The sequence below is a fragment of the Delphinus delphis genome, chromosome 1 (assembly GCF_949987515.2).
Source record: "Delphinus delphis chromosome 1, mDelDel1.2, whole genome shotgun sequence".
In the NCBI taxonomy this organism is placed as follows: domain Eukaryota; kingdom Metazoa; phylum Chordata; class Mammalia; order Artiodactyla; family Delphinidae; genus Delphinus; species Delphinus delphis.
In genome coordinates, this window is record NC_082683.1 from 39,718,933 (window position 1) to 39,744,144 (window position 25,212).

Here is a 25,212-nt window from a genome sequence, read left to right on the forward strand (position 1 = left end):
CCCAGGGTCTCCTCCAGAAGACCACACTCTGCTCTGAAACTGGAGTGGTTTCAAAAAGACAAGCGTTGGCCATCCTCCAGAGATTGCCACAGACATAAGCACGGCTGTTTTTATCCCCAAGCTGCTAATGAGCAGTCATCTCATTCTACCTGTTTCAAATGCTGAGGGACCTTGTCCTAGATCCCCAACTTCTCTGGGCTTTAAGTGTCTCTTGGGTATAAAGTGTTGGATTGGGCCAAATAGTCTCCCAGTTCCTTTCCTGGTGGGGCATGCCAAGATTCTGGGATTCAAAGCATCTTACCTCATGGAGAAATTCATCCTCCCTCCACTAATGTCTAGGCCTGAAGCAATGAGCAGGCACGTTTTCAGCTCATCAACTTCAAAAATTACCATGCCCTTTGTGGGCCTCTCCCCCTCTGGCCACACGGAAATAACAGGCCTCAGAGATTTTGTATCAAAACAAAGAAAAATGTGCAAAAACTCTTTCCCAAGTCTGCTTCCACCACAGGTTGATTCCCCTCCTTATCTTCCCTGCCATTTCTCAATATTCCTTTTTGCTGCAAATTATTCTAACTACCAGTCCACAGCCTCTCCAGTCCTTCCTGGCATGTAAGGGGGTAGTAACAACAGTCTCTGGAGTCTGTTGAGATCTTTACTGCCTGCAAAGTACTTTCATATCTATTATTGCATGTGTCCTCCCAGGAATTTACGAGGCAGGCAAGGCAAAAAATTATCACCCACAAATTACTGACAAAGAAATTGGGGCCCAGAAGGGGCTATGGAGGAAGAGGATGGTGGACATATGACCCCCATCAGCAGACATGTTAGGCTCCTTCTAACAGAATGAAGGCCAAAGGTCTGTGAAAGCAGACCCTGGGCCAGGGTCTGGCGCTGGGAGATGCTCAGTGAGTTTCTTCTCTTGTTAGCGCTGGAATCAGATCAACGAAACCAATGTCAGCTCCTCGGACAAACCAAGCGCTGTCTTTTCAGAGAGTCTCCCTCCCTGATGGGTGATGAGCTGCTTGCAGGTACAGGCAGAGCTTGTTTACCTCTATCTTTATCACCCACGCAAGACCCAGAGCAGAGTAGGTGTTCTGTGAAATGTTAAATCAAACTGAATTGAGTGAGGGGAAAGACAGGGTGGTGATGGGAGGGAGGGGGCAGTTTGGGGAGGGAAGCTGGGGCTGCCTGACTGAGAACTCTTCACTCACGTAGGAGAAGTCCTCGGCATTCTGGCAGAGGAGCTTGGGGAAGACGGCCTGCCTCTGGAACCGCACCTCATCTTCAAAGATGTTGCCATACATGAAGCCATTCATCATGGTGGAGTGGGCATGGATGTCAATATAAAACTCCAGGCTTGTTTTCTGTTGAGAGAAAGGATAACAAATGAGACATCGGGGCCACAGAGTATGCCTTAAACACACACACACACACACACACACACACACACACACATTTCCTTGTGAGCTAGCCCTATGTCTCTTCAGATGTAGCAACTATCTGCAATGTGATTGGAGGGGTTGAGAGTAGCAAGGATCAAGTTCTCCTTACTTTTATTTTTTTAATATATTTATTTTTTTATTTCTTTATTTTAAAATGTTTGGCTGTGTTGGGTCTTTGTTGCTGTGTGCGGGCTTTCTCTAGTTGCGGTGAGCGGGGGCTACTCTTCGTTGCGGTGCGTGGACTTCTCATTGCCGTGGCTTCTCTTGTTGTGGAGCACGGGCTCTAGGCGTGAGGGCTTCAATAGTTGTGGCACGCGGGCTCAGTAGTTGTGGCTCGCGGCTCTTGAGTGCAGGCTCAGTATTTGTGAAGCACAGGCTTAGTTGCTCTGCAGCATGTGGGATCTTCCCGGACCAGGGCTCGAACCTGTGTCCCCTGCACTGGCAGGCGGATTCTTAACCACTGCGCCACCAGGGAAATCCCTCTCCTTACTTTTAACACCATCCGCCTTCAGGGTCTCAGAGCGCTACCATTAGCAGGTAATTCCAACCTAGAGAGTTAGAGTGGGAATCCAACTCAGTGATAATCATTACTATCATTTACTGCATAGTTAATGACACCAGACACCATTCTGGGAGCTTTACATAGGACATCTTAGTTAATTCTTTTATTTAGCCTCACTTCATGATGCCACACCTACCCCCCAATAATACATAGTGTATGGGAAAAAATAACCTTGTTGTCTATAAAAGTAACTGTGACTAGTCTCTCTCTGCTCTCTGCTCACATGTATTTAAGGCACTCCCTAGCTTGGTGCAATGTTATTTGTTAACCTTCTCATTTATGAGCTCCCCAAAGGTAGGGGGATTGCCTGGAAAGCACCCAGTGCCTGTCTGTGAAGGATGCTCAGTAGCCGGATGCAGAGTGAATGAATAAACCACCCAGAGGGATCATTCCAGACACTGCAATCGACTGCCAGGAACGGGGGAATTTTCAGGCCCTTAGAACTTCAATGTCCCTCAAATCTGACTTTCTCTTCCTATATATCTGTCCTTTCTGAGAGTAACATGGGAATAACTGGGACTGAAACCCAGGTCTCCTGACCCTTGACACAGTGAACGTATCACCATTAATGGGTAAGACTAGAAACAGTCATGGCAAGACCTGGCCACCTTTCCATCTGCTTTCTAGCATGTAGTCCTGGGAAAGAAGAAAAATCCAGGCTTGGAAGAATTCTCCCTCCTTGGGACACTTTCAAACGAAGTTAAGACCAAATGAAAACAATGTTGCTTCTAGAATGTGGGCCTCATGACTGTCATTTCATTTGCCTCAGACTTGGAGTGAAAGATCATGTCTTGCTGAGCTCCCAGTTCTCTGGGTGGCGTAAGCTGCCTTCTGAGAGATACAAGATGCAGAGCGCTGGGTGATATTAAACTCATCATTTTCAGCTTTGGAGGCGGAATACGCAGTGAATCAACAGGAGCCCTATACAAGTCCTCTTTGCAATTTTATTTTCTTCAATTGTCTGTCTTTTCCTCTGAGCTTTTGATGAGCTGCAGAGGAAAGGAGGTGGTAGAGAGATGACTTAAGAAATGGGTAAGGAAAAACGGCCGTTTATATCTCTGGATGTGGGAGCTATTAGAAACCAGTTTCTCTGACATTTCCCAGATCAGCTCGGAGTGGGGAGGTTTCCTGCTTAAGGTCAGCCAGCAAGTTAGTGAAGGAATAAGAATTAGAACCTGGCTCCTCCGAAAACCAGCCTGGAGTGGCTTCCACTGCCCCATCCTGACACCTGGCACCTAATGTGATTTTACTTTAAATAACCGTAAAGTGAATTATATTGATTGATTTACCTGGTTCAAAAGTCAACAAGATATCAAAGAATTTACAATGAACAATCTCCCTTCTACCCCTGTCCTCCAGGCACCCAGGCACACTCCCCAGAGGCATCTCACATTACCAGTTTCTCATACAAACTTCCAGAGGTCATTTACACACCAACAAGTAGATATTCCTCCCCCTACCCCCTTTGCCCCAACGCACACAAAAGGTAGCACACTAAAAACACGTCATTTGGGGAATTCCCCGGTGAGCCAGTGGTTAGGACTCTGCGCTTTTCACTGCTGAGGGCCTGGGTTCAGTCCCTGCTTGGGGAACTAAGATCCTGCAAGCCGCATGGGATAAAAACACAATAAAAAATAAAAACACAATTTTTGGATCAACTTTTTTTCCTCTCAACATATCTTAGAGAGAATTCTTTCTCAGTCCATGGTTACCTCATTTTTTTAAACAGTCGTATATAAACTAGGCAGTTCCCCACTGACAGACATTTGTTTCCAACCTTCTGTTACAAAGTCTTAGTGATTGACTCTGTTATAAATACCATTTCACACATATACAGTTACACGTAGGATAAATTCCTAGAAGTAGAATTTCTGGGTCCTAGGTGCATTTGTGATTCTGATCGACACTGATGAACTGACCTCCTTAGAAGGACCAGTTTACAGTCCTAGCAAAGTATAACAGCATCAGTTTCATGACTATCTTGCAAACATGGATGTGATCAAACTCTTTGATACTTTCCAATTGGGTGGTGAAACTGATATCTAAGATTAGTTTTAATCTGAATTTCTTTTAGTATAATTATCTTTTATTATATGGTTATTATTTTTCACATATTTAGGAACTATTAGCATTTTCTTTTCTATGAATTGCCTATTGATTTCCGTTGTCCATTTTAAAAACTGGGTTTCAGGGCTTTATTCCTTATTGATTTATAGAAACTATATACTAGAGAAATTAGCCTTTGTGTGTAGTATAAAAATATTTTTGCTCAGTTTGTCATTTGACCTTACATCTGCTAGTACTTTTTTTCCATGTGGAAATTTTTAATCTAACTTTTTAGACAGATTTATCAGCCTTTTGTGGTTTCTGGGTTGAACTCTTTCATTGGTTCTTCTATTATTTCTATTGTTTCACTTCTTATATTTAAAAATTTCATTTCAATTTTGATTTACATGGATGTAGGATGTGAGGTAAGGGTTAAACGTTATTGTCCCATACCATTTATCAAATTGTGCATCTTTTCCCCACTGACTTGAAAAGCCATCTTTACCATATAACTTTCTTGTATATATTTGGGTTGATTGTTGGACTTTCTATTCTCTTCTAATCACTTGTCTATTCAGGTGTCAGTACTACACAATTTTAATTATGTTAAGTTTATAATGTATGTTAATATTTGGAGGGCTAGTATCACCTCATTATGCTTCTTTCCCCATATTTTCCTGTATTTTCTTGCATATTTTTCTATACAATCTTTGTAATTAGCTTCTTTAATTTTCCTTGCTCCCCCAATCCTGTCAAGACTCTTATCACTTTGAGGCTTCCGATCCAAGAATATGCTTTGACTTTCCATTTATTCCATTTTCTTTTGGGTACAGCAGAAAGTTGTAAAAGCTTTTTTTTTTTTTTTCTTCATTTAGACCCTGAACATTCTTTTTGATGCCAAGGCAGTTTATATTTTTAGTTGTTGTTGTAAACATGGTATCTTCCATTAAATCTTCTAACTGGTAGTTCTTTATACATATAAAGGCTCTGATTTTCAATGGTTTAAATATGTACCCAGACACCTCACTAATTCTATTAGTTCTTATAATAATTTCTCATTTTATTTTTTTGAGTTTTCATTTGCTTACTTATTCAACAAATAACCACTGAGTACCTACCACATGTCATATAGTGTTCTAGGCACTGGGAATATGCACCACAGAGTGTTCTGGGCACTAGGATATAGCAATGAACACAACAGAAAGCACTTGATCTCAAAGAGTTTACATTCTATGGAAGAGAAAGAAAATAAACCAATTAATAAAAATACTAGATGTCAGGAGGTATAAATGCCATGGAACCAAATAAAGCATAGTAAGGGAATAGAAAGTAATAGAGGTTCTGGAAAAACAGAGACTTGAATGGAGTAGGAGAGTTAGTCTTGAGGATATCAGGTTAATAGTCTTCCCGGTAGAAGGAGAAGTAAATGTACTTGGCATGTTCAAGGAACAGCCAGGAGGTGAGGATGACTGAGGTGAATAAAGGGGGCAGTATTTTCCAGGTTTGCAATCGTACCACATACACTTAGCAATTTTATCTCCTCTTTTCCAGTTTTTATGCTTCTAATTTCTTTTTTGTATCCAACTGCATTGGCTACTATCTTCAAAACAATGTTAAAGGACTATTTAGTTTCTAAGATCCCCTCCCACTCTGAGAGTCTAAAGTCTACCTGGAGTAGAAAAAGATCTAGGGAATTTGCCTTCATAGGGTCTGAGTTTGAAGTCTTAGTTCTTTTTCCTCTTCATGACACATATTCAGCACTATGCTGGCAATGCCAAAGACCACAAATACTAATTTCCTCACCATCCTGATGATGTTTTGTGCCTAAACTGGCTTTATGGACTTATGTTGGTTCATTAGAATGGAGCAGGGAAGGCAGAGCAGAGTTCCTACCTCTGGTTCTAATGTAAACATAATCTGTGACCACGAATAAGTAGCAGCTCTTCACTGTGCCTCAATTTCCCCATCTTTAAAAGTTGCTGTTGGATGAGAGAGAAGAGATATGGCTTTCTTAAACTTTTTATGATTTCTTCTCATGCTCAGTTAAAATAAATTCCTCCTTCTCCAAACAGCTTCTTGCTTGGGCCTTGATGTCAATACTTGTTACTGTATAAGTATACTTGAATACTGTATAGATATACTTGTATACTTGTTACTGTAATCTGGCTGAAAAGTATGTCTGTCTGCCTATGAGCTCTTTGAGGATAGGGACCATGTCTGATTTGAGTTCCATCTCTTTCTTAGTCTACTACAATAGCTTCTGACCTGGTTTCTTTGCTGCTTCAAAGCGACCTTTTAAAATGCAATCAAGGGACTTCCCTGGTGGTCCAGCAGTTAAGACTCCATGCTCCCAATGCAGGGGGCCCAGGTTTGATACGTGGGCAGGGAACTAGAGCCCACATACTGCAACTAAGAGCCTGCATGTCGCAGCTAAAGATCCCACACACTACAACTAAAAGATTCTGCATGTCACAGCTAAATATCCTGCACACTGCAACAAAGACCCCGCGTGCCACAACAAAGACCCCGCGTGCCACAACAAAGAGCCGGCACAGCCAAATAAATATTTTTATTAAAAAAATTCTTTTATTGGGGTATAGTTGTTTTACAATGTTGTGTTAGTTTCTACTGTACAGTGGAGTTCCCTGTGCTATACAGCAGGATCTTATTAGTTATCTATTTTATACCTATTAGTGTATATATGTCAATCCCACTCCAACCTAATGCCCCCCTCCCCCACTTTCTGCTATTGGTGTCCATACACTTGTTCTCTACATCTGTGTCTCTATTTCTGCCTTGCAAACTGGTTCATCTGTACCATTCTTCTAGATTCCACATATATGTGTTATATACGATGTTTGTTTTTCTCTTTCTGACTTATTTCACTCAGTATGACAGTCTCTAGGTCCATCCACGTCTCTTCTATAAATGACCCAATTTATTTTCTTTTTATGGTTGAGTAATATTCCACTGTATACACATAACACATCTTGTTTATCCATTCTTCAGTCAATGAACATTAAGGTTGCTTCCATAACCTGGCTCTTGTAAAGAGTGCTGCAATGAACATTGGGGTGCATGTGACTTATTGAATTTTGGTTTTCTCTGGGCATATGCCCAGTAGTGGGATTTCTGGGTCATATGGTAATTCTATTTCTACTTTTTTAAGGAACCTCCATACTGTTCTCCATAGTGGCTGTATCAATTTACATTCCCACCAACAGTGCAAGAGGGTTCTGTTTTTCTACACACCCTCTCCAGCATTTATTATTTGTAGATTTTCTGATGATGCCCATTCTAACCGGTGTAAGGTGATACCTCATTGTAGTTTTGATTTGCATTTATCTAATAATTAGTAACGTTGAGCAGTTTCTAATGTGCCTCTTGGCCAGCTGTATGTCTTCTTTGGAGAAATGTCTATTTAGGTCTTCTGCCAATTTTTTGATTGGGTCATTTGTTTTCTTGATATTAAGTTGCATGAGCTGTTTATATATTTTGGAGATTTGTCCATTGATTTGTTTGCAAATATTTTCTCCCATTCTGAGGGTTGTCTTTTCGTCTTGTTTATAGTTTCCTTTGCTGTGCAAAAGCTTTTAAGTTTCATTAGGTCCCATTTGTTTATTTTTGGTTTTATTTTGATTACTCTAGGAGGTGGGTCAAAAAACATCTTGCTGTGATTTATGTCAAAGAGTGTTCTTCTTATGTTTTCCTCTAAGAGTTTTATAGTGTCTGGCCTTACATTTAGGTCTTTAATTCATTTTGAGTTTACTTTTGTGTATGGTGTTAGGGAGTGTTCTAATTTCATTCTTTTACATGTAGCTGTCCAGTTTTCCCAGCCCCACTTATTGAAGAGACTGTCTGTTCTCCATTGTATATCATTGCCTCCTTTGTCAGAGATTAGCTGACCATAGGTGCATGGGTCTATCTCTGGGCTTTCTATCCTGTTCCACTGATCTATATCTCTGTTTTTGTGTCAGTATCATATTGTCTTGATTACTGTAGCTGTGTAGTAGAGTCTGAAGTCAGGGAGTCTGATTCCTCCAGGTCCGTTTTTTTTTTTTTTTTTTCTCAAGAGTGCTTTGTCTATTGGGGGTCTTTTGTGTCTCCATACAAATTTTAAGATTTTTGTTTTCTAGTTCTGTAAAAAAATTCCATTGGTAATTTGATACGGATTGCATTGAATGTGTAGATTGCTTTGGTAGTAGAGTCATTTTCACAGTATTGATTCTTCCAATCCAAGCACATGGTATATCTCTCCATCTGTTTGTATCATCTTTGATTTCTTTCATCAGTGTCTTATAGTTTTCTGAGTACAGGCCTTTTACCTCCTTAGGTAGGTTTGTTCCTAGGTATTTTATTCTTTTTGTTGCAATGGTGAAAAATCTTCTAACAAACAAAAGTCCAGGACCAGAGGTCTTCACAGGTGAATTCTATCAAACATTTAGAGAAGAACTAACACCCATCCTTCTCAAACTCTTACAAAAGTTTGCAGAAGAAGGAACACTCCCAAACTCATTCTACAAGGCCACCATCACCCTGATACCAAAACCAGACAAAGCTACTACAAAAAAAGAAAATTACAGGCCAATATCACTCATGAATATAGATGCAAAAATCCTCAACAAAATACTAGCAAACAGAAGCTAACAACACATTAAAAGGATCATACACCGTGATCAAGTGGGATTTATCCCAGGGATGCAAGCATTCTTCAATATACGCAAATCAATCAATGTGATACACCATATTAACAAACTGAAGGAGAAAAACCATATGATCATCTCAATAGATGCAGAAAAAGCTTTTGGCAAAATTCAACACCCATTTATGATAAAAACTCTCCAGAAAGTGGGCATAGAGGGAACCTACCTCAACATAATAAAGGCCATATACAACAAATCCACAGCAAACATCATTCTCAATGGTGAAAAACTGAAAGCATTTCCTCTAAGATCAGGAACAAGACAAGGTTGCCCACTCTCGCCACTAATATTCAACAAGTTTTGGAAGCCCTAGCCACAGCAATCAGAGAAGAAAAAGAAATAAAAGGAATCCAAATTGGAAGACAGAAAATAAAACTGTCACTGTTTGCAGATGACATGATACCATACATAGAAAATCCTAAAGATGCCACCAGAAAACTACTAGAGCTATTCAGTGAATTTGGTAAAGTTTCAGGATACAAAATTAATGCACAGAAATGTCTTGCATTCCTATACACTAACAATGAAAGGTCAGAAAGAGAAATTAAGGAAAATAAATATTTTTTTAGAAAAATTTTTAAATAAATAAAAAAATAAAATGCAAACAAATTGGGACTTCCCTGGCAGTCCAGTGGTTAAGACTCTGTGCTTCCACTGCAGGGTCGCCGGTTTGATCCCTGGTTGGGGAACTGGGATCCCACCTGCCATGCAACACGGCCAAAAATAAATAAATAAATAAAATTCTCTAGTTAAAACTGTTCTACCATTCCCTGTTGCTCACAGGACAGAGTCCAAACTCCTTAATATATTTGCATAGGTCCTGCGTGATCTGGCCCCTGTCTAGTCTCAGCTCTTGCCAATTCTGGTCTGATATTCTACACTACAGTCCTATAGTGCTGCCTGGAGTACTTCAAACCTCTATGCTTGTGACTTTTGTCTCCACATTTACACACAATGAATGTCTTCTCTGCCTGGAATATATGATCTCTTTATCTGGCTAACTCTGACTCAACCTTAATATTTAAGGCAGAAACTAAGTGGATGCTCACCAGTTCCACTTCCTTTTCCTGGACCATGGAAGACATCTCCCCGTCTACTTTGATATTTGGTTGGGATCAAATGGGATGTGGGCAGTGGTAACAAGTGTCACTTCCAAGCCTGGACATTAAACTTGCACACAGTCACCCACATCCTTGCTCTTGTGCATGGAAGCTACATGTAAAAACAATGGTATCATAAGAAGGAAAAAGGATAGGTAGTAAGAAGGAAAAAGGTTAGGTCGCTGAATCAACATTGAGAGGAAAATGGCCAGGCGAGTCGTCTGACCTGCATCAGACTGTGACGAACCTTTACTGTATCAAGCCACTGGGATTTGGGCATTGCTTGTTATAGCATCTAATATTATTCATCCGACTGGTACAAAATATAAATTCAAATAGCATTATTTTATCCTTCAGGGATGAGTTAACAGCCTCCTCTGTGCTCTCATAATTCTCTCTCCTGGCACTGACCACATGGCATAATAATGCTTTGTTTATCTCCATCTACTATTAGAATGTGGACTCTTTCAGGGCAGGAACCATACATTGCTGAATTTTTAAATCCACAGGACCAGAGCAAGGCCTGGTATATAGTAGGTTATCATTAGAGGTCTGGTAAGGGAATGAATAGAAAATGAATCAGTGAATTGATTGAATAATGAGTGAATTAAATGAATGAACAGCTGCACCTGAATGTTTTTCCAGCAGTCAAATGAGGTACTTTTCTGTGGCTGTGTCAGAGCAAGGGGTGTGCAGCTAATTCAGGGCCCTTAATTACAGTTTGGGATTGAGAATAGAAGCGGGGACAGCATCTCTGTTCTTTCCTTCTGAACTTAAGAAACTTAATTAAAACCGAGCAATGAAGGGCTGTCCCCTTGCCAGCAGCCAACAGCTCATCCTGCAATCAGGGGCCTAAAGAGTAAATTAAAAGCAGTGCCAATAAAATTAAAACTACCTTAGGGCATATTTGGAACATAATTTAGCGTGGAGTTTGCTTCCTCCTAGACACCGCGGAGGAAATGGGTTAGTTTTTTTTGGTTTGTTTTCTTGGGGTTTTTCTCCCCTCCATTCTGAGCTGCTTCCCTGCTTCACATCAGGCGGCATAAGCCAAAGCCTGAGCTTGGTGCTATCATGTGGGCTGAGTCCTCCACGTTAGGGCAGCACTTCAGGGTGGACCACATATTCAAGCCAATGAAAGAAGGGAAACCCAACCCAGGAAGGGCAGAGGGATTTATCTCAGGTTTGGAGATGAGAAAGAAACGGAAGCTTAGGTGGGGATAAGGACAAGTTGAGGAGGGTAAACTGCTTTAGTGTTCCCTTTGTAGAGAGGAGGGAGCTGAAGCTAAGAGAGTTTAAGTAACTTGCCCCAGTGGATGCAGCAGGAAGTGGAGAGACTCAAACCCAGGCTCTGGTTACAAGCCACGCCGGGCATCCTGCTGTGCTCGCAGGAGCTAGCGGTCCAGCAAGGCGATCGCCCTCATCCCAGGAAGGAAGCTTAGGCTTAGCCTCTCAGAAAGGTTGGGGGGTGGGGAGAGCAAGGAGGGTTAGAGAGCTTCCAGACAACTCCCCTGCTCAGATTTGCCCGAGGCAGCTCTTTACCCATGGACCTAGGCAAAAAAGCCCCAAATCTATTTTTTTTTGTTATCACCTAAAATATCTCCCTGTCTGTTTTTCAGAAGTTAAAGTAGATACTTATGGAAGTCAGGGTGCGTGTCCTAAAGCAGGAAGGAGAAATTTTAAGAAAAATAGAGAATTATTTCCTTAAAAACAACTGAGCAGGACTTCCCTGGTGGCGCAGTGGTTAAGAATCTACCTGCCAATGCAGGGGACACGGGTTTGAGCCGTGGTCTGGGAAGATCCCACATGCCGCGGAGCAACTAAGCCAGTGCGCCACAACTACTGAGTCTGTACTCTAGAGCCCGTGTGCCACAACTACTGAGCCTGCACGCTAGAGCCCACGAGGTACAACTACCAAAGCCCGTGTGCCCAGAGCCTGTGCTCCACAACAAGAGAAGCCACTGCAATGAGAAGCCCGTGCACAGCAATGAAGAGTAGCCCCTGCTCGCCGCAACTAGAGAAAGTCCACGGGCAGCAACGAAGACCCAACACAGCCAAAAATAAAAATTAATTAATTAAAAAACAACAACAACAAATGAGCGACTCTAAGAGACAAAATGATGTCCTTTATCACACATAGCCTAGATCTCTGAAGTGGCCAAGTTAAGGCTTCTCTCCTTGCCCTGGGTGTGGCTGGACTGACATTCCTGCCACAAAAAATAAAAAGCATGCAATGAATCAGTGGGGACAAAAGGAGGCACAACCACAAAAGAAACCCAGGCAGCCAGCCTAGGGCACCGAGGGGACGCGCTATGGCTCTTTATTTATTTCTTTATTTTGCGGTACGCGGGCCTCTCACCGTTGAGACCTCTCCTACCGCGGAACACAGCATCCGGACGCACAGGCCCGGCGGCCATGGCCCACGGGCCCAGCCGCTCCGCGGCACTTAGGGATCCTCCCGGACCGGGGCACGAACCCGCGTCCCCCGCATCGGCAGGCAGACCCTCAACCACTGCGCCACCAGGGAAGCCCGAGCTATGGTTCTTTGTCTCCTGCTTCTCTTCTCTTTACTCTCCAGCCTTGCTGACACCCACCCCTCGCCCCCCCGCCCCATAACTTGCCCAGCACACGCAGGTTCTCCTCTCTGTGCTTCTGTGTCTGCTACTCCTGTGGCGGTGGGGGTGGGGGGGCGGGGGGGGTGCCTACTCCCCCTCCCTTTCCCCTCCTGGTTACTTCTTTCTCATCTTTCACAGACAGGCCCAACGGCCTCTTGTCTGTGTAGCCTCCCTTTACTCTCCCAGGGACAGCAGCTCTCTTTTCTGGACTCCCACAGATTTTTAAAATACTCTTCTGTTAAGGTGTTTATCATCCAGTTTTTTCATTCATTTAACAAATATTTACTACGAACCCACTATGTTCCAGGACCTGGGGGTGAACAAGACAGAAGAGGTTCCTGCCTTTGGGGAGCTGGCCTCCAGGTGGGGACGACTTGCCATGAACAGCAGCTAAGCAAGGTGACGACAGATTGTAATGCACGCTAGGAATGCCTGGGGTGAGCCACGGGATGGTGAATAAGTGAGTGGACGGGGCAGGGTCTACTTGAGGTAGTGTGATCAGGAAAGGCTTCTGATATTTGAGCTGAGCCTTGAAGGATGAAAACCACAAGCCATTCAATGAGGCCAGCAAGAGAATTCTGGGTAAATAAAGGCTCTGAAGCAAGGATGGCTATGGTATTTTCAAAGACCAGAGGAAAGGCCGATGGCTGTATCATGATTAGTACTGGAGGTGAGCCTGGAGAGGGTCCAGCTCACGCAGGGCCTTGCAGGCCAGAGTCAGAATTTGGAGTGTCTCCTATGTACAGTGGAAGCCGTCTCAGTAGGGGAATGCTGTAAAAACATTACCCTGCCTGCGGTGTAGATAATGGATTTTAGTGGCGCATGAGTAGAAGCAGATGCGCTGGTGTCTCCTAAGAGATCCTAGTAGCTTGAATTGAAGTGGTGACAGTAGAGATGAAAAGAGAGGGACATATCTGATAAATATTTTGGCCACACTTCTATAGGACCTGCACACAGTTTCTATGCAAGAAGCATCAAAGATGGATCAAGGGGTTATGCCTTGAGCAACTGAGCAGATAGTGGTGCTGTGGAGAGAGATGGAGGAAACTGGGATGCAGACCAGTTGGAAGGGTGGTGAGAAATTCGGGAGTTCTGATGTGGATCTCTGCATTTGCAATGACTATCAGATACCGATGTCAGGTAGGCAGTTAAATATATGAAAATGGAGCGCTGGGGAGAAGACTGGACTAGAGATGTAAATATGGGCATCATTAGCGTGGAGGTGCTCCTTGACGTCACTGGGGGAGAGTGTGGATCCAGAAGAGGTCCCAGGATTGAGCCTGGGTCATGCTAAGGTTGAGACTTTGGGTAAAGGAAGAAGCAAAGGAGTCTGGGGAGTGACCAGAGAAGGAGGAATTAAAAAGGACAGTGTGGTTTCATGAAAACCAAGAGAAAAAGAAAGGTTTTAAGAAGGAGGTGGGGGAGTGGTCTGTGAACCCAGTAAAGGCTGGGACCATGCCTGGCTCACCTCTGCATTCCCAGGGTGTATTATAGGGCCCAGCACTCAGTAAGTCATCAGGGACATTTGCTGAGTGACAAAATAAGTAAGTGAATGAACGGACCAGGTATCCTGCACTCAGAGAAAGCGGCTGTGCGGGGCGTGGTGTTAGGAGTCTCAGGGCCTAGATTCTAGCCAGCGGAGCTATGGAGGGAGGATAATAATAGCACTGTGGTACTTACTACCTGCCAGGCACTCACGAACCCTCCCACAACCCTATCTGATAGAAACGTCATTTACAAGTGAGGAAACTAAGGCATAGGGAGGTTAAGTAACTTTCAAGGGATCCCCCAGACCACATAGCGGTAACTGGCCGGACCCCAACAGTCTGGCTCTACCATCCATGCTCTTAACCATGACCCCATCGTCAAAAGCTGGTGATATTTATTAAGTGCTTCCTATGTATGGTCTTGTAATAAAAATCCTGTGCCGTAAGCACTGTTATCAAACTGAGACAAAGAGCTCACGAGGGGCAGAGCTGCAATTCAAACCCACGTCTTTCTGATCCAGGGCTAAGCTGTCAACTCTAAGCTATTCAGAACACCCAGCCTCTGCATCTGTGGCCTCTTTGGCCTCCGCAGAATAAACTTCAGGGCAAAGGACATTTGTGAGAGTAATGCTTAGGTGTGGGGAAAAAGTACCAGTAGCAGCAAGGTGAAGAGTAAAATTATCTTTCTACTCTTACAGTCCTACTCTACCTAGAAATGAAAAGTAGGATGTGCATGTAAATGGAGGCATTTCTACATCTCTTTCAAGGATCCGAGAAGAGCCAGGTCTGGCCTGGCAGGAGGGAGCCTTCCTTGGCTTCCATCCCCTCCTCCACTCCTGCCTAGAAAAAGGGAGAGAGAACAAAGACTCAGCACAAGCGGTCTGGGTTCATAACAGACCCTCCCAGAACAAAAGAAGAACTGCTGACCTGTGTCTCCTGCTTACTGTAGCAGTGATTGGTGACCCCCATGCTGACTGAGACAATGATGACGACGATAGAAGAGGGGAGTCACAAGAGTTCCATGGTTTTGGGATCCGGCAGACTTGGCTTCAAGTGTCAGCTTAGCCATGGGTGGGCTTTATGACCTGCACCACAGTTTCCTCATCTAAAAATTGGGGATAATAATCCCAGCCTCACAGGGTTCCCATGAAGTCGAATGCGGTGACTGGCTTTGCACCTGGCCAAACATCTGGCAGATTATACAATCTATACATTCTTTTCAGTCACACAGTGATACTTCGTTCAAGTGCTGTGCTTGGCACCAGGGATATGGACCTCTCTGAGTTCAAAACTTTACAGGGAAGATGGACATTTAAAAAGTAATTGCATGTGCAACGGAAGGCTCAAAGACAGGTGCAGGGGGTATAGGAGCATAGACGTGAGAGGGGCTTGGGAACCCAGCTTACATAAATGTAAATTTCTTCCTTGTTCAATAGAACATCTATGGACAATAACCATTATCTTGCACATTTGTAGAGTTTAAAAACCATTCTCACACCAATGAGTTCATTTGATTTTCTCAACAATTCACTGAAGTAAATAAGATCGTGGTCTTAGTTTCTCAGAAGAAGCTCCGAGACAGACTTGTCAAGATCTCATAGCAGGTTAGGGTCTGAAATGCGATTCTAACATACATCACACTGCTTCCAAAGCCTCTGCTTGCTTCTCACCCTTGGGGGTCCCCCCAGGTGTCCACTCCTGCATCTAGAGTGGACATAGATACAAATGGAAAAGCCAGGCCTTCCTGCAGAAAGCCCAGTCTGAGCAGGAAAATGAGACAAAACAAGAAAAGGACTGAGATGATATGACATTTAAGCCTGTGAGAGCTGAGGGACATCTTAATTTCATAATTAAAAGTTAATGTTGCTTCATTATATATCAAAGGCTGATGAAACTAGGGCACCCCCAGGAACGTATTAAGAGCTCAGTAAGGGCTTCCCTGGTGACGCAGTGGTTGAGAGTCCGCCTGCCGATGCGGGGGACGCGGGTTCGTGCCCCGGTCTGGGAAGATCCCACGTGCCGCGGAGCGGCTGGGCCCGTGAGCCATGGCCGCTGAGTCTGCGCGTCCAGAGCCTGTGCTCTGCAACGGGAGAGGCCACAACAGTGAGAGGCCCGCGTACCGCAAAAAAAAAAAAAAAAAAAAAAAAAAAAAAGAGCTCAGTAAATACGTGTGGTCTGAATGCTTAGAGGCGTCTCCTAGAGGAGGTTGCTCGCTGATCCAGAGAGTTAATAATATATCTCTAACTGCTGAGCTGGGGCTCTGTCCTCAGGAAATGTTGGTTCCTTTCTTCCCAGGAAGTCCATCTTGGCTCTCCTACTAACCTGACCTGTGACTCTGGAGAAGACCCTCTCCTCTCCTCAATTGCCCCATTGAGAGAGTTGATTTGGTGACTTCTCAGAGCCCATTTATGCCCTGAGAGTCTTATATTTTTCAATCACCTCATTTTTCTGCTTTGCACTCTTTTGTTTTGTTTCTCCTCCTGTGGCCTCTGAGGACAGATTCTGCCAGCCTTTCCCACCTCATCTCCTTTAAGACCTGAGTGCATCATCCTTAACCTTGGCACGGCCCTGTGGGGAGAGAAATACTGCAAGACGGCAGTGCAACCACATCTCCAAGCTAATGCAGTCTTCCCATTCGGTAGAGTAGACATCACTGCTTTTCAAAGAACCGTTCAGGGGTGTCAGCATTCGTGCTGAAATTATGCGCTTTGTCCTAGAGAACTCTAAGATGGTTCCTACCTGCTTTATTCGGTGCAAGAGGCGAGGGGAGAGGCAGGGAGGAGAAAGGTACAGGGAGGGATCCCATGGCAGTTCCTTTGCTCTTTCCTCCACTCCCACCTCCCCCTCTCTCCTCCTCTCTTGTCTCTCTTCACTCCTCTCCTCCTGTCCCCCTTCCCCACCCCTAAGTGTCCATAAGGCTTCCGGTGCTCTGGGAGGTGTGTGTGAAGATGGGGTGAAGTGACAGCTGAAGGAAACATCCATTCGCTGGGTGGTCAGGGAAGACTGTGGAACAGGAGGCTGTTGAGCAAGGTGTTGAAAGACCAGAAGGTTCTCACCAGGTGGGTGAGAAAGTGGGGAGCTGCCAGCAGAGAGAAAGGCATCCTAGGCAGAGGGAGTGTGTGAGCAAAATCCCCAAGACCAAAACCCACCCAGCCCGTTCAGGGAACTATCGGGTGCTTGGCACCATTGAAGGGTATGGAGTGGAGGGGCAGTGGGGTGAGGAGAGGGGCTGGAGAAGAGTCTAGGGACCATTCATGGAAGGCCTTGCAAGCCACGAAGGAGTTGGGGCTTGTCCTGCAAAGTAGAAAATGGAAAGCCAGAGAAGTATTTTATAGAAGTATAACATGATTACATGTGCCTTTTGTAAAGATTGTTCTGGAGGCTGTGACGAGGAAGAATTGGGGGGTTGTAAGCCTCAAAGGCATGAAATGGCTGGGACATTTTTGTCAGAGTCCAACTGAAGACTAATTGAAAAAAGACAAGATTATGAATCAAAGTAGGGTAGTGAGGATGAGAAGATGGGTACAGATATGAGGCGCATTAGAAGGTAAGATTGCCAGTGCTGGGTATGGGACCAAAATTTGGGCTGATTCCCAGGTTTCTGGCTTGGGTGACTGGGTAGAGGGTGGGTCATTCCCTGAGATTGAGAGTGTCATCATCTTACAAGTTTGAGTTGGATGTTTGCCTCCTAGGTACTTGTCCCCAGTTAGAATGGGATGCTATGAGATGGTCTAGGGTCTTAGGTTATGACATTTTGATTCAAACAAGTTGGTTTTTCCTAAACATGGCTATTTGTGTGAAAAAACACGTTTCCCATGCAATCATATATCTCCTATAAGAATAGGACTATTTATTAATATAGTTAGACATAAGCATTATTGCACATTTTTGATAGGATACAGAATCAGAACAAGAGTTAAAAAAAAATCAAAAACCTATATACACATACTCAAACACCTGGGCTCCCTACTGGAATGCAAATGGCATGAGGACAAGGGTTTTCTCAAGCTATTACTTTGCTGCAGGCTCTCACTCCCTCTGAATAGAAGAGATTGATTGTCATGGACTCATCACACATCCAGGAAGCAGCAAGGAGTGAGGGGGCAGTTGTGAGAGGTGAGCAAGGGTTGGACAAGGAGGTGTGGGACAAACTAGGCTTTATCTCTTAGTTTGAAGGGATATCCCAAGACAGTGCAGTCTCCCTCATCCACATCCACATAAAAACCTTTGTCAATAGCCAAGACACAGGGCTTCCCTGGTGGCGCAGTGGTTGAGAGTCCGCCTGCCGATGCAGGGGACACGGGTTCGTGCCCCGGTCTGGGAAGATCCCACATGCCGCGGAGCGGCTGGGCCTGTGAGCCATGGCCGCTGAGCCTGCGCATCTGGAGCCTGTGCTCCGCAGCGGGAGAGGCCACAACAGTGAGAGGCCCACGTACCACACACACACAAAAAAAAGCCAAGACATGGAAGCAACCTAAATGTCCACTGACAGAGGAATGGATAAAGAAGATGTGGTACCTATATACAATGGAATATTACTCGGCCATAAAAAAGAACAAAATAATGCCATTTGCAGCAACATGGATGGACCTAGAGATTATCATACTAAGTGAAGTAAGTCAGACAGAGAAAGACAAATATATGATATCACTCATATGAGGAATATATGTTTTAAAAAATGATATAAATGAACTTATTTACAAAGCAGAAACAGACTCACAGATTTCAAAAACAAACTTATGGTTACCAAAGGGGAAGTCTGGCAGCAGGGGGGATAAATTAGGAGCTTGGGATTCACATACACACACTACTATATATAAAATAGATAACCAACAAGGACCTACTGTATAGCACAGGGAACTCTACTCAGTATTCTGTGATAACCTATACAGGAAAAGAATCTGAAAAAGAATGAATATATGTATATGTATACCTGAATCACTTTGCTGTACACCTGAAACTAACACAACACTGTAAATCAAAAATACGCCTATAAAATTTTTATTTTTTAAAAGCCACATAGGATGAGTTTATAGCTTCTCTGGCTCTTTGAATTGTCTGGAATTTTTCTCCCCCACCCCCTTTCCTTTGACATATAATATACTATCAACGACTTACAAAACTTGTTCACAATCATTGTGTCACCCTCACCATAGCCACTTTACATTTTACACTGCTCAAGATTACACAGCTAGGAAGTAGCAGAGCCAAGGATAAAACCCAGATCTTCTATCCAGAGTACACGTTCTTCCCACTATGCCTTTCTGCCTTGAGCCTCTAATTTTGGCCTGGTCTTAAGGGCGTCCAGAGGGTGGATTAACAGCAGTCATAGAAGATATTTATGTATGTGAATATCGGGTCCTCAAAGACCTGCCTCCGTCTCCAATCTCATTTCCTATTGTCTGCTCACAGGAATCTGATGCTTTCCTCATGCCAAACTGACAGTTCCAGACCATGCCATGCTCTTCTGTGCCTTGCAAGGCTTCAGTTGTGCCATTCCCTTGGCCAAGAAAGCCTTGCTTTACCTACCCATCCTCTAGGGCCCAAGACTAGCATCGCTTCCTCTTTAAAGGCTTCCTTAACACACCTGAGTATGGTTGACCATGCCCGCTTTCACTTATGTTTTCAATCAACCCTCTGTTTTTGTTATACTCATTTCACCGTTTCATTATTATTGCTATGTATGTCTGTTTCCCCCACTGGAACAAGCACTGGTCAGGACCTGAAATCTTTACATCTCCAACAACTAGCACTGAGCCTGGCACATAGTAAGTGCTGAAGAAATCCTTGTTGAATGAATAAAAGGACGAGTTAATCATGGAGAAGAAAACAGCCCTCAGCAGAGATGATCTCCATCCTCCACCTTCTGTGGGAAATGTTGACACGAAACAGGAAGAGAGAAGAGCAGACATCAAAGGGACATAATGGACAAAAAATTCTTCCAGGTTGTGTCTGTGTACTTTCTCCCTCCCCCACACCCCCGCCCTTTTTTCCTTCTTGCTACTGGAACAAAAATAAAGAGTACATCGTGAGAGAAGCTGTATTTTCTGTTTATTGACACCAGCTTAATAACAGTAATGGTGCAAGAAGAAAATGAGGTGTTATGTAAAACCCTGCATCGCAGATTTTGCTGCTGATGTAAAGAACTCAATAAAGTGTAACACTTTAATCATAGAGATAAAAATCATACAGCAGCTTCCCACAGGCTCCCAGAGCCTTAAGACAAAATAGTTGTGGGGAAATGAGAGATGAGAGAAGAATATTATCAGGCATCAGAAATGTTATCTTTGAGCTTTTGGGTTTTTTTTTTTCCTTCATTTCTAAAAAATAGAATAAGATTTTTCTATCTTCTTCCAAGACATCTTCTAGAATTTCTGTATTCTCTGGAGGACATGCTCAGACTTTTGGGGGAAGACTTGCTCATTCTTTGTAAAAATTGTTTTGTTTAGAGAGAACTGAATTCCTGCCTTTTAGGTGACTCAGTGGCCTTTAAGAAATAGGGGCTGTCACGGGACTTCCCTGCGGGGCTCAGTGGTTAAGAATCCGCCTGCCAATGCAGGGGACACGGGTTTGAGCCCTGGTCCGGGAAGATCCCACGTGCTGCAGAGCAACTAAGCCTGTGCGCCACGACTATCGAGCCTGTGCTCTAGAGCCCATGAGCCACAAGTGGAGCCCGCGTGCCTAGAGCCCATGCTCTGTGACAAGAGAAGACACTGCAACGAGAAGCCCGCAAACCGCAACAAAGACTAGCCCCCGCAACTAGAGAAAGCCCGCGCGCAGCAATGAACACCCAACGCAGCCAAAAATAAATACATAAATTTATATTAAAAAAGAAAAGAATTAGGGGCTGTCTCTAAAAACGAAAGAAGGGTTGGAATGGAGGTAAGCTGTTGTTTGTAGTGAAACATCTATTTTTATGATGCTTTTGTAATGCAGGAAAAAAATCATAGCAGACAAAAGATCATATCAGGAGATGGGAGCCCCTGTACCAACTCAGCCAACATTGGGAAAATCCTGTGGACCTCAATTTCATCATTCTTCAAAGAAGGGCTTACACCAGATGATCTCGTAGGTCATTCCAGCGCTGACACTTAGCAGTCTGTGAGGCTCTGGGCAAGGTCAGTGGCTTGGATTTTGACTATTGTGCTTCCGGACTATTGCAGTAGCCACCCAACTGACCTCTCTGTTTCCACTGAAAATGCCGCCTTCCCTCCCTCACCACCCAAATCCACTCTCCATCCTGCAGATGGAGTGATCAGTTCCTAACTATACTTGCACCCTGGAGACAGACTGGGGGAAGTACCTGTAGGAAGACCTCTCCCCCACCCCCACCCCAGGCAGGAGCATGCCTTAAGAGATCATTGAAAAGCAAGGAAGCCGGTGTCTAGGGCAGGGTGACAGAGGCAGAGGGTCATGGGAGAGGAGGTCAGAGAGTTGATAGAGGGCCAAATCAGGTGGGTCTCATAGGCCCACTGAAAGGGCTTCACTGCCCCCAGGCACCACCCCTGAGTGCTCCCTGAGGCAGTGGCTGCAGTTGGCAGATAGGAAACACTGCTCTAAGGCAGCATGAGCATAGGTCATGAAAAGAGAAGAGCTTTGGAACTGGAGATCTAGGCTCAGAACCTGAACTGACTGGGTGACATTGAAGGAGCCGCTCTATTTCTCCATGTCTCAATTTCCTTGTCAGCAAACAGGAAGTGGCAGTAAGGCCATTCCTCTCACAGGGCTGACATGGGTTAAATGAGTTTGTGCATGTCCAAGTGCCTAAAACATAGCAGGTGTTCAGGAATTTCTTTAATCCCATAATCATTATTTCAGGTGTCATCAGAAACAAGGTAATAGTCTAGGGCTGCACTGTCTCTTATAGTAGTCACTTGCAACTATTTGCATTTAAATTAATTTAAATTAGTTTAAAAAATTTAATTCCTCAGTTGCACTAGCCACATTTGCAAGTGCTCAAAAGTCATGTGTGGCTGGTAGCTATTGTTAACGGACAGTGCAAAAGAATACCATCTTCACAGAAATTTCCACTGAGCAGCACTTTTCTGGTACTTAGCAGGTATAAGTTGTGCCTTGAAATTTACAGCATAGCCGTATCCAACTATACCTGCACAGACACATCTGCTTTCAGACACACAAGCACATACCTACATACAAAACCACAGAGTCCGATGCTCAGGTTAGTGACAGTATGTTTTGTTACCAGGGAAAAATAAATCTGAGTTCCAACCCTGAGTCAATTCACTGAGGATACAACGTCAGGTCTTGTGCCAAACATTTCACACTGGACATTATATCACTAAGTCCTTACAACAACCCTAAGAGGAAGTACTATCCTCATCTTGTTAATTTTGACATTGAGGCCCAGAGTGGTTGAGTAACTTGACTCAAGACACAGAGCTTATAAGCAGCAGAATAGGACTCGTTCCCTACTATACCATGCTACTTCTTAAAGGACATTTCAGAGACACAGGGCTTATAGGGCAAAGTCACCATGAACTCTTTACAATCTTTGTTAAAGATGTGGATGTCTGAAACTGCCTTGGGACTATCTGACAGTACTGGGTTAGTCACAGAGATGGTAGAATTCAATGACATTGGCTCCTCAGGCCTTTCAACCTAGTTTTCTTGATTTATAGAATGTGGTAGTGTCAGATCTATGTGAGATCAGCTCAAATCTTCAGGAAAGTGCCGGAGCCACAGTAGCGGGAAGGGGTAGAGAGAGTCCTAAAACTGTAAAGAAGGAAGGCACCTTCCAAGTCATCCAAAACTGGTCTTCTCACAGTTTATTTTTCTCCCTTATTTTAAGGGCACAGCCTTTGAAAAATTGCATGGTGAAAGGTGATCTGTAGACAGGAGGGGATTGCAAGTCAGGGCCAATGTGGCTTGGATGGTTCTGCATCAGTTACTGACCATGGATGCAGATGTAAGCACAACCAGAGCCAGAGAGAGAGATGGGTGGATGGGTGGGTGGATGGATGGATGAACAGATGGACAGGGAAATAGACAGGCAAGTTTGAAAAATATAACAGAGGCTTTTAATCTAACTTTTTGTATACTTCTACTCCGATCCTCTAGAAGGCTGGTATTGTTTCTGATTCATTGTAAACTCCCTCTCTTGCAAGATACACAGCAGGTGCCCAGCCTAGATGATCAATGAATGTTTGTTCAAAAAAATATATAAAACAAAATACAACACCTGAAAGAGCAGTAGCTAGATAACAATAAGCCTTCATGTTTGTAAGGTACTTTGTAATATATAAAAAGATCTCACATGCAATATCACACTTAATCCCTAATCTAACCTTTTCAAGCTGGCATTATGATCCTCATTTTATTGATGAGGGACCCTTGTCTCAGAGTGGTGATGTGCCTTGTCTAGGGCTATATGGAGAGGCTGAGGGACCAGATAAATAAGACAGGTCAGAGAGAGGTAGAGACTCATAATTAGACAGATACAAGCAAGCAGAGACAAAACAGAGGAGACCAAGACATGGATAAATGATGGCGACAAATGGAGATGGATGGATAGATGCTGAGAGGTCCTCCAGTCTCTCGTCCTTCAGTTCATCCTCTACACGTGGCTGGAGATAACTTTCCTGAGTGCAGATCTGACCATGTCACTCCTCCACTTGATACACCTCCACTACTTCCCCAAGGACTTGAGGATAATGTTCGATTGTGAAAAGCCCTACCCGTGTTCATGATCTGGCCCTGCCCATTTCTCTGGCCTCATTACATCTCATCACTTTTCTATAGCGTCATTCACTCTAGTCCTAGGACCCTCTTCAACTCCCAAGAAAGTCATGTCATTATCACTGCTCCACGTTTATCACATGACCTTCCCCATCCCCCAAACTCTCTTTTTCCCCTGCTTGTGGATGCCTGGCCAACTCCTACTTATCCTCTAAGACTCAATATAGCATTGCTTCCTTCAGGAAGACTTTCCTGACCACCCGTCCCAGGGTGGGTTTATTTTCTGTCCTCCTAGATCACCCTCTTCTTTATTACAGGAGTCAATAGAGCAGGAAGAACACAAATTTTGAAATAAGAGAGACCTGGATTTAAATCCTGTTTGCCCCACCTATCAGCTGTATGACTCGGTTAGCCCCAGGTTTCTTCATCTCTGCAATAAACCTGATAACACCTGCCCCAGGATCGTCATGATGGGATTAGAGATAATGTAAAAATGCCTGGAGTAGAGTATGTGTCCCCCATGTGGAAGCTGCCACTGCTACTCCAGTCTGACTATGCTGCACCATAATTGCCCGCTATTGGGTCTGCCTCGCCCTTTGCACCATGAGTTGCCTGAGGATGGAGGCTGGTCTAACCCATCTTTGCATCCCCATTGCTCAGTGCCTGACACGTGATAGGGCTTGCTGAATCCTTCCTGCCCACATTGAGGCCATTGGTTAGGGTGATTTTTTAGGCACCAGAACGCACAACAGATAGGCATCCCATGGCACCAGTGCGGGGGAGGGTGGCAGCGTCTGGAGCAGTAGAGTAGGGGGTGCATCCCTGAAGGTGAGAATGAAGAAATGGCTGACTGAAACCTATTTGGGGTTTTTTTGTTTTTGTTTTTTGCAGTACGCGGGCCTCTCACTGTTGTGGCCTCTCCTGTTGCAGAGCACAGGCTCTGGACGCGCAGGCTCAGCGGCCATGGCTCACGGGCCCCGCCGCTCTGTGGCATGTGGGATCTTCCCGGACCGGGGCACGAACCCTTGTCCCCTGCATCGGCAGGCGGACTGTCAACCACTGTGCCACCAGGGAAGCCCTATCTGGGCTTTATGTTGTATATTTAGGTTTAGGCTGTATACATTTTGAAGATAAGAGATAATGTTTAAATAAATTTTGTAAGCGGCTGTTTTGTCCTCCCACCTCAAAACCTCCAGAATTCTTATGTTCAGTCATTAAGCACATTTAGGTGGAAAAGTATCTGATTAGGTGATCTAAGATAGTCTATATACTTTCTTTTATCTTCCAAGGTGCCTTCACTTCCCTCTGACTTTTACTTTCCCAGTGGATTCAGATTCCTTGTAATTCTCCTCCTTACTCTCCCTTCCTCTTCCCATATGCCCTGTCTGCTGGACCCTTCTCTACCCCAGGAAACCAGCTTCTAGGTGAATAAGAGTCACTCCTTCCCCACTACACACACACACACACACACACACACACACACACACACACACACACACACAGACACACAATCTGGGGAAAAGTGGGCATCAAATACAACTGAACAGCTCTCACCACAGTTGAG

At 44.1% G+C, this 25,212-nt stretch overlaps 1 protein-coding gene across 1 annotated transcript in view; it reads right to left on the reverse strand.

The window, feature by feature from the left end:
* AGBL4 (AGBL carboxypeptidase 4) overlaps positions 1-25,212 on the reverse strand; it is a 1,259,489-nt gene that overhangs the window by 59,236 nt on the left and 1,175,041 nt on the right. The window contains exon 9 of the mRNA XM_069540446.1: positions 1,212-1,364. Within this exon, the coding sequence (XP_069396547.1) occupies positions 1,212-1,364 (153 nt within the window). The remainder of the gene's footprint in view (positions 1-1,211; positions 1,365-25,212) is intronic.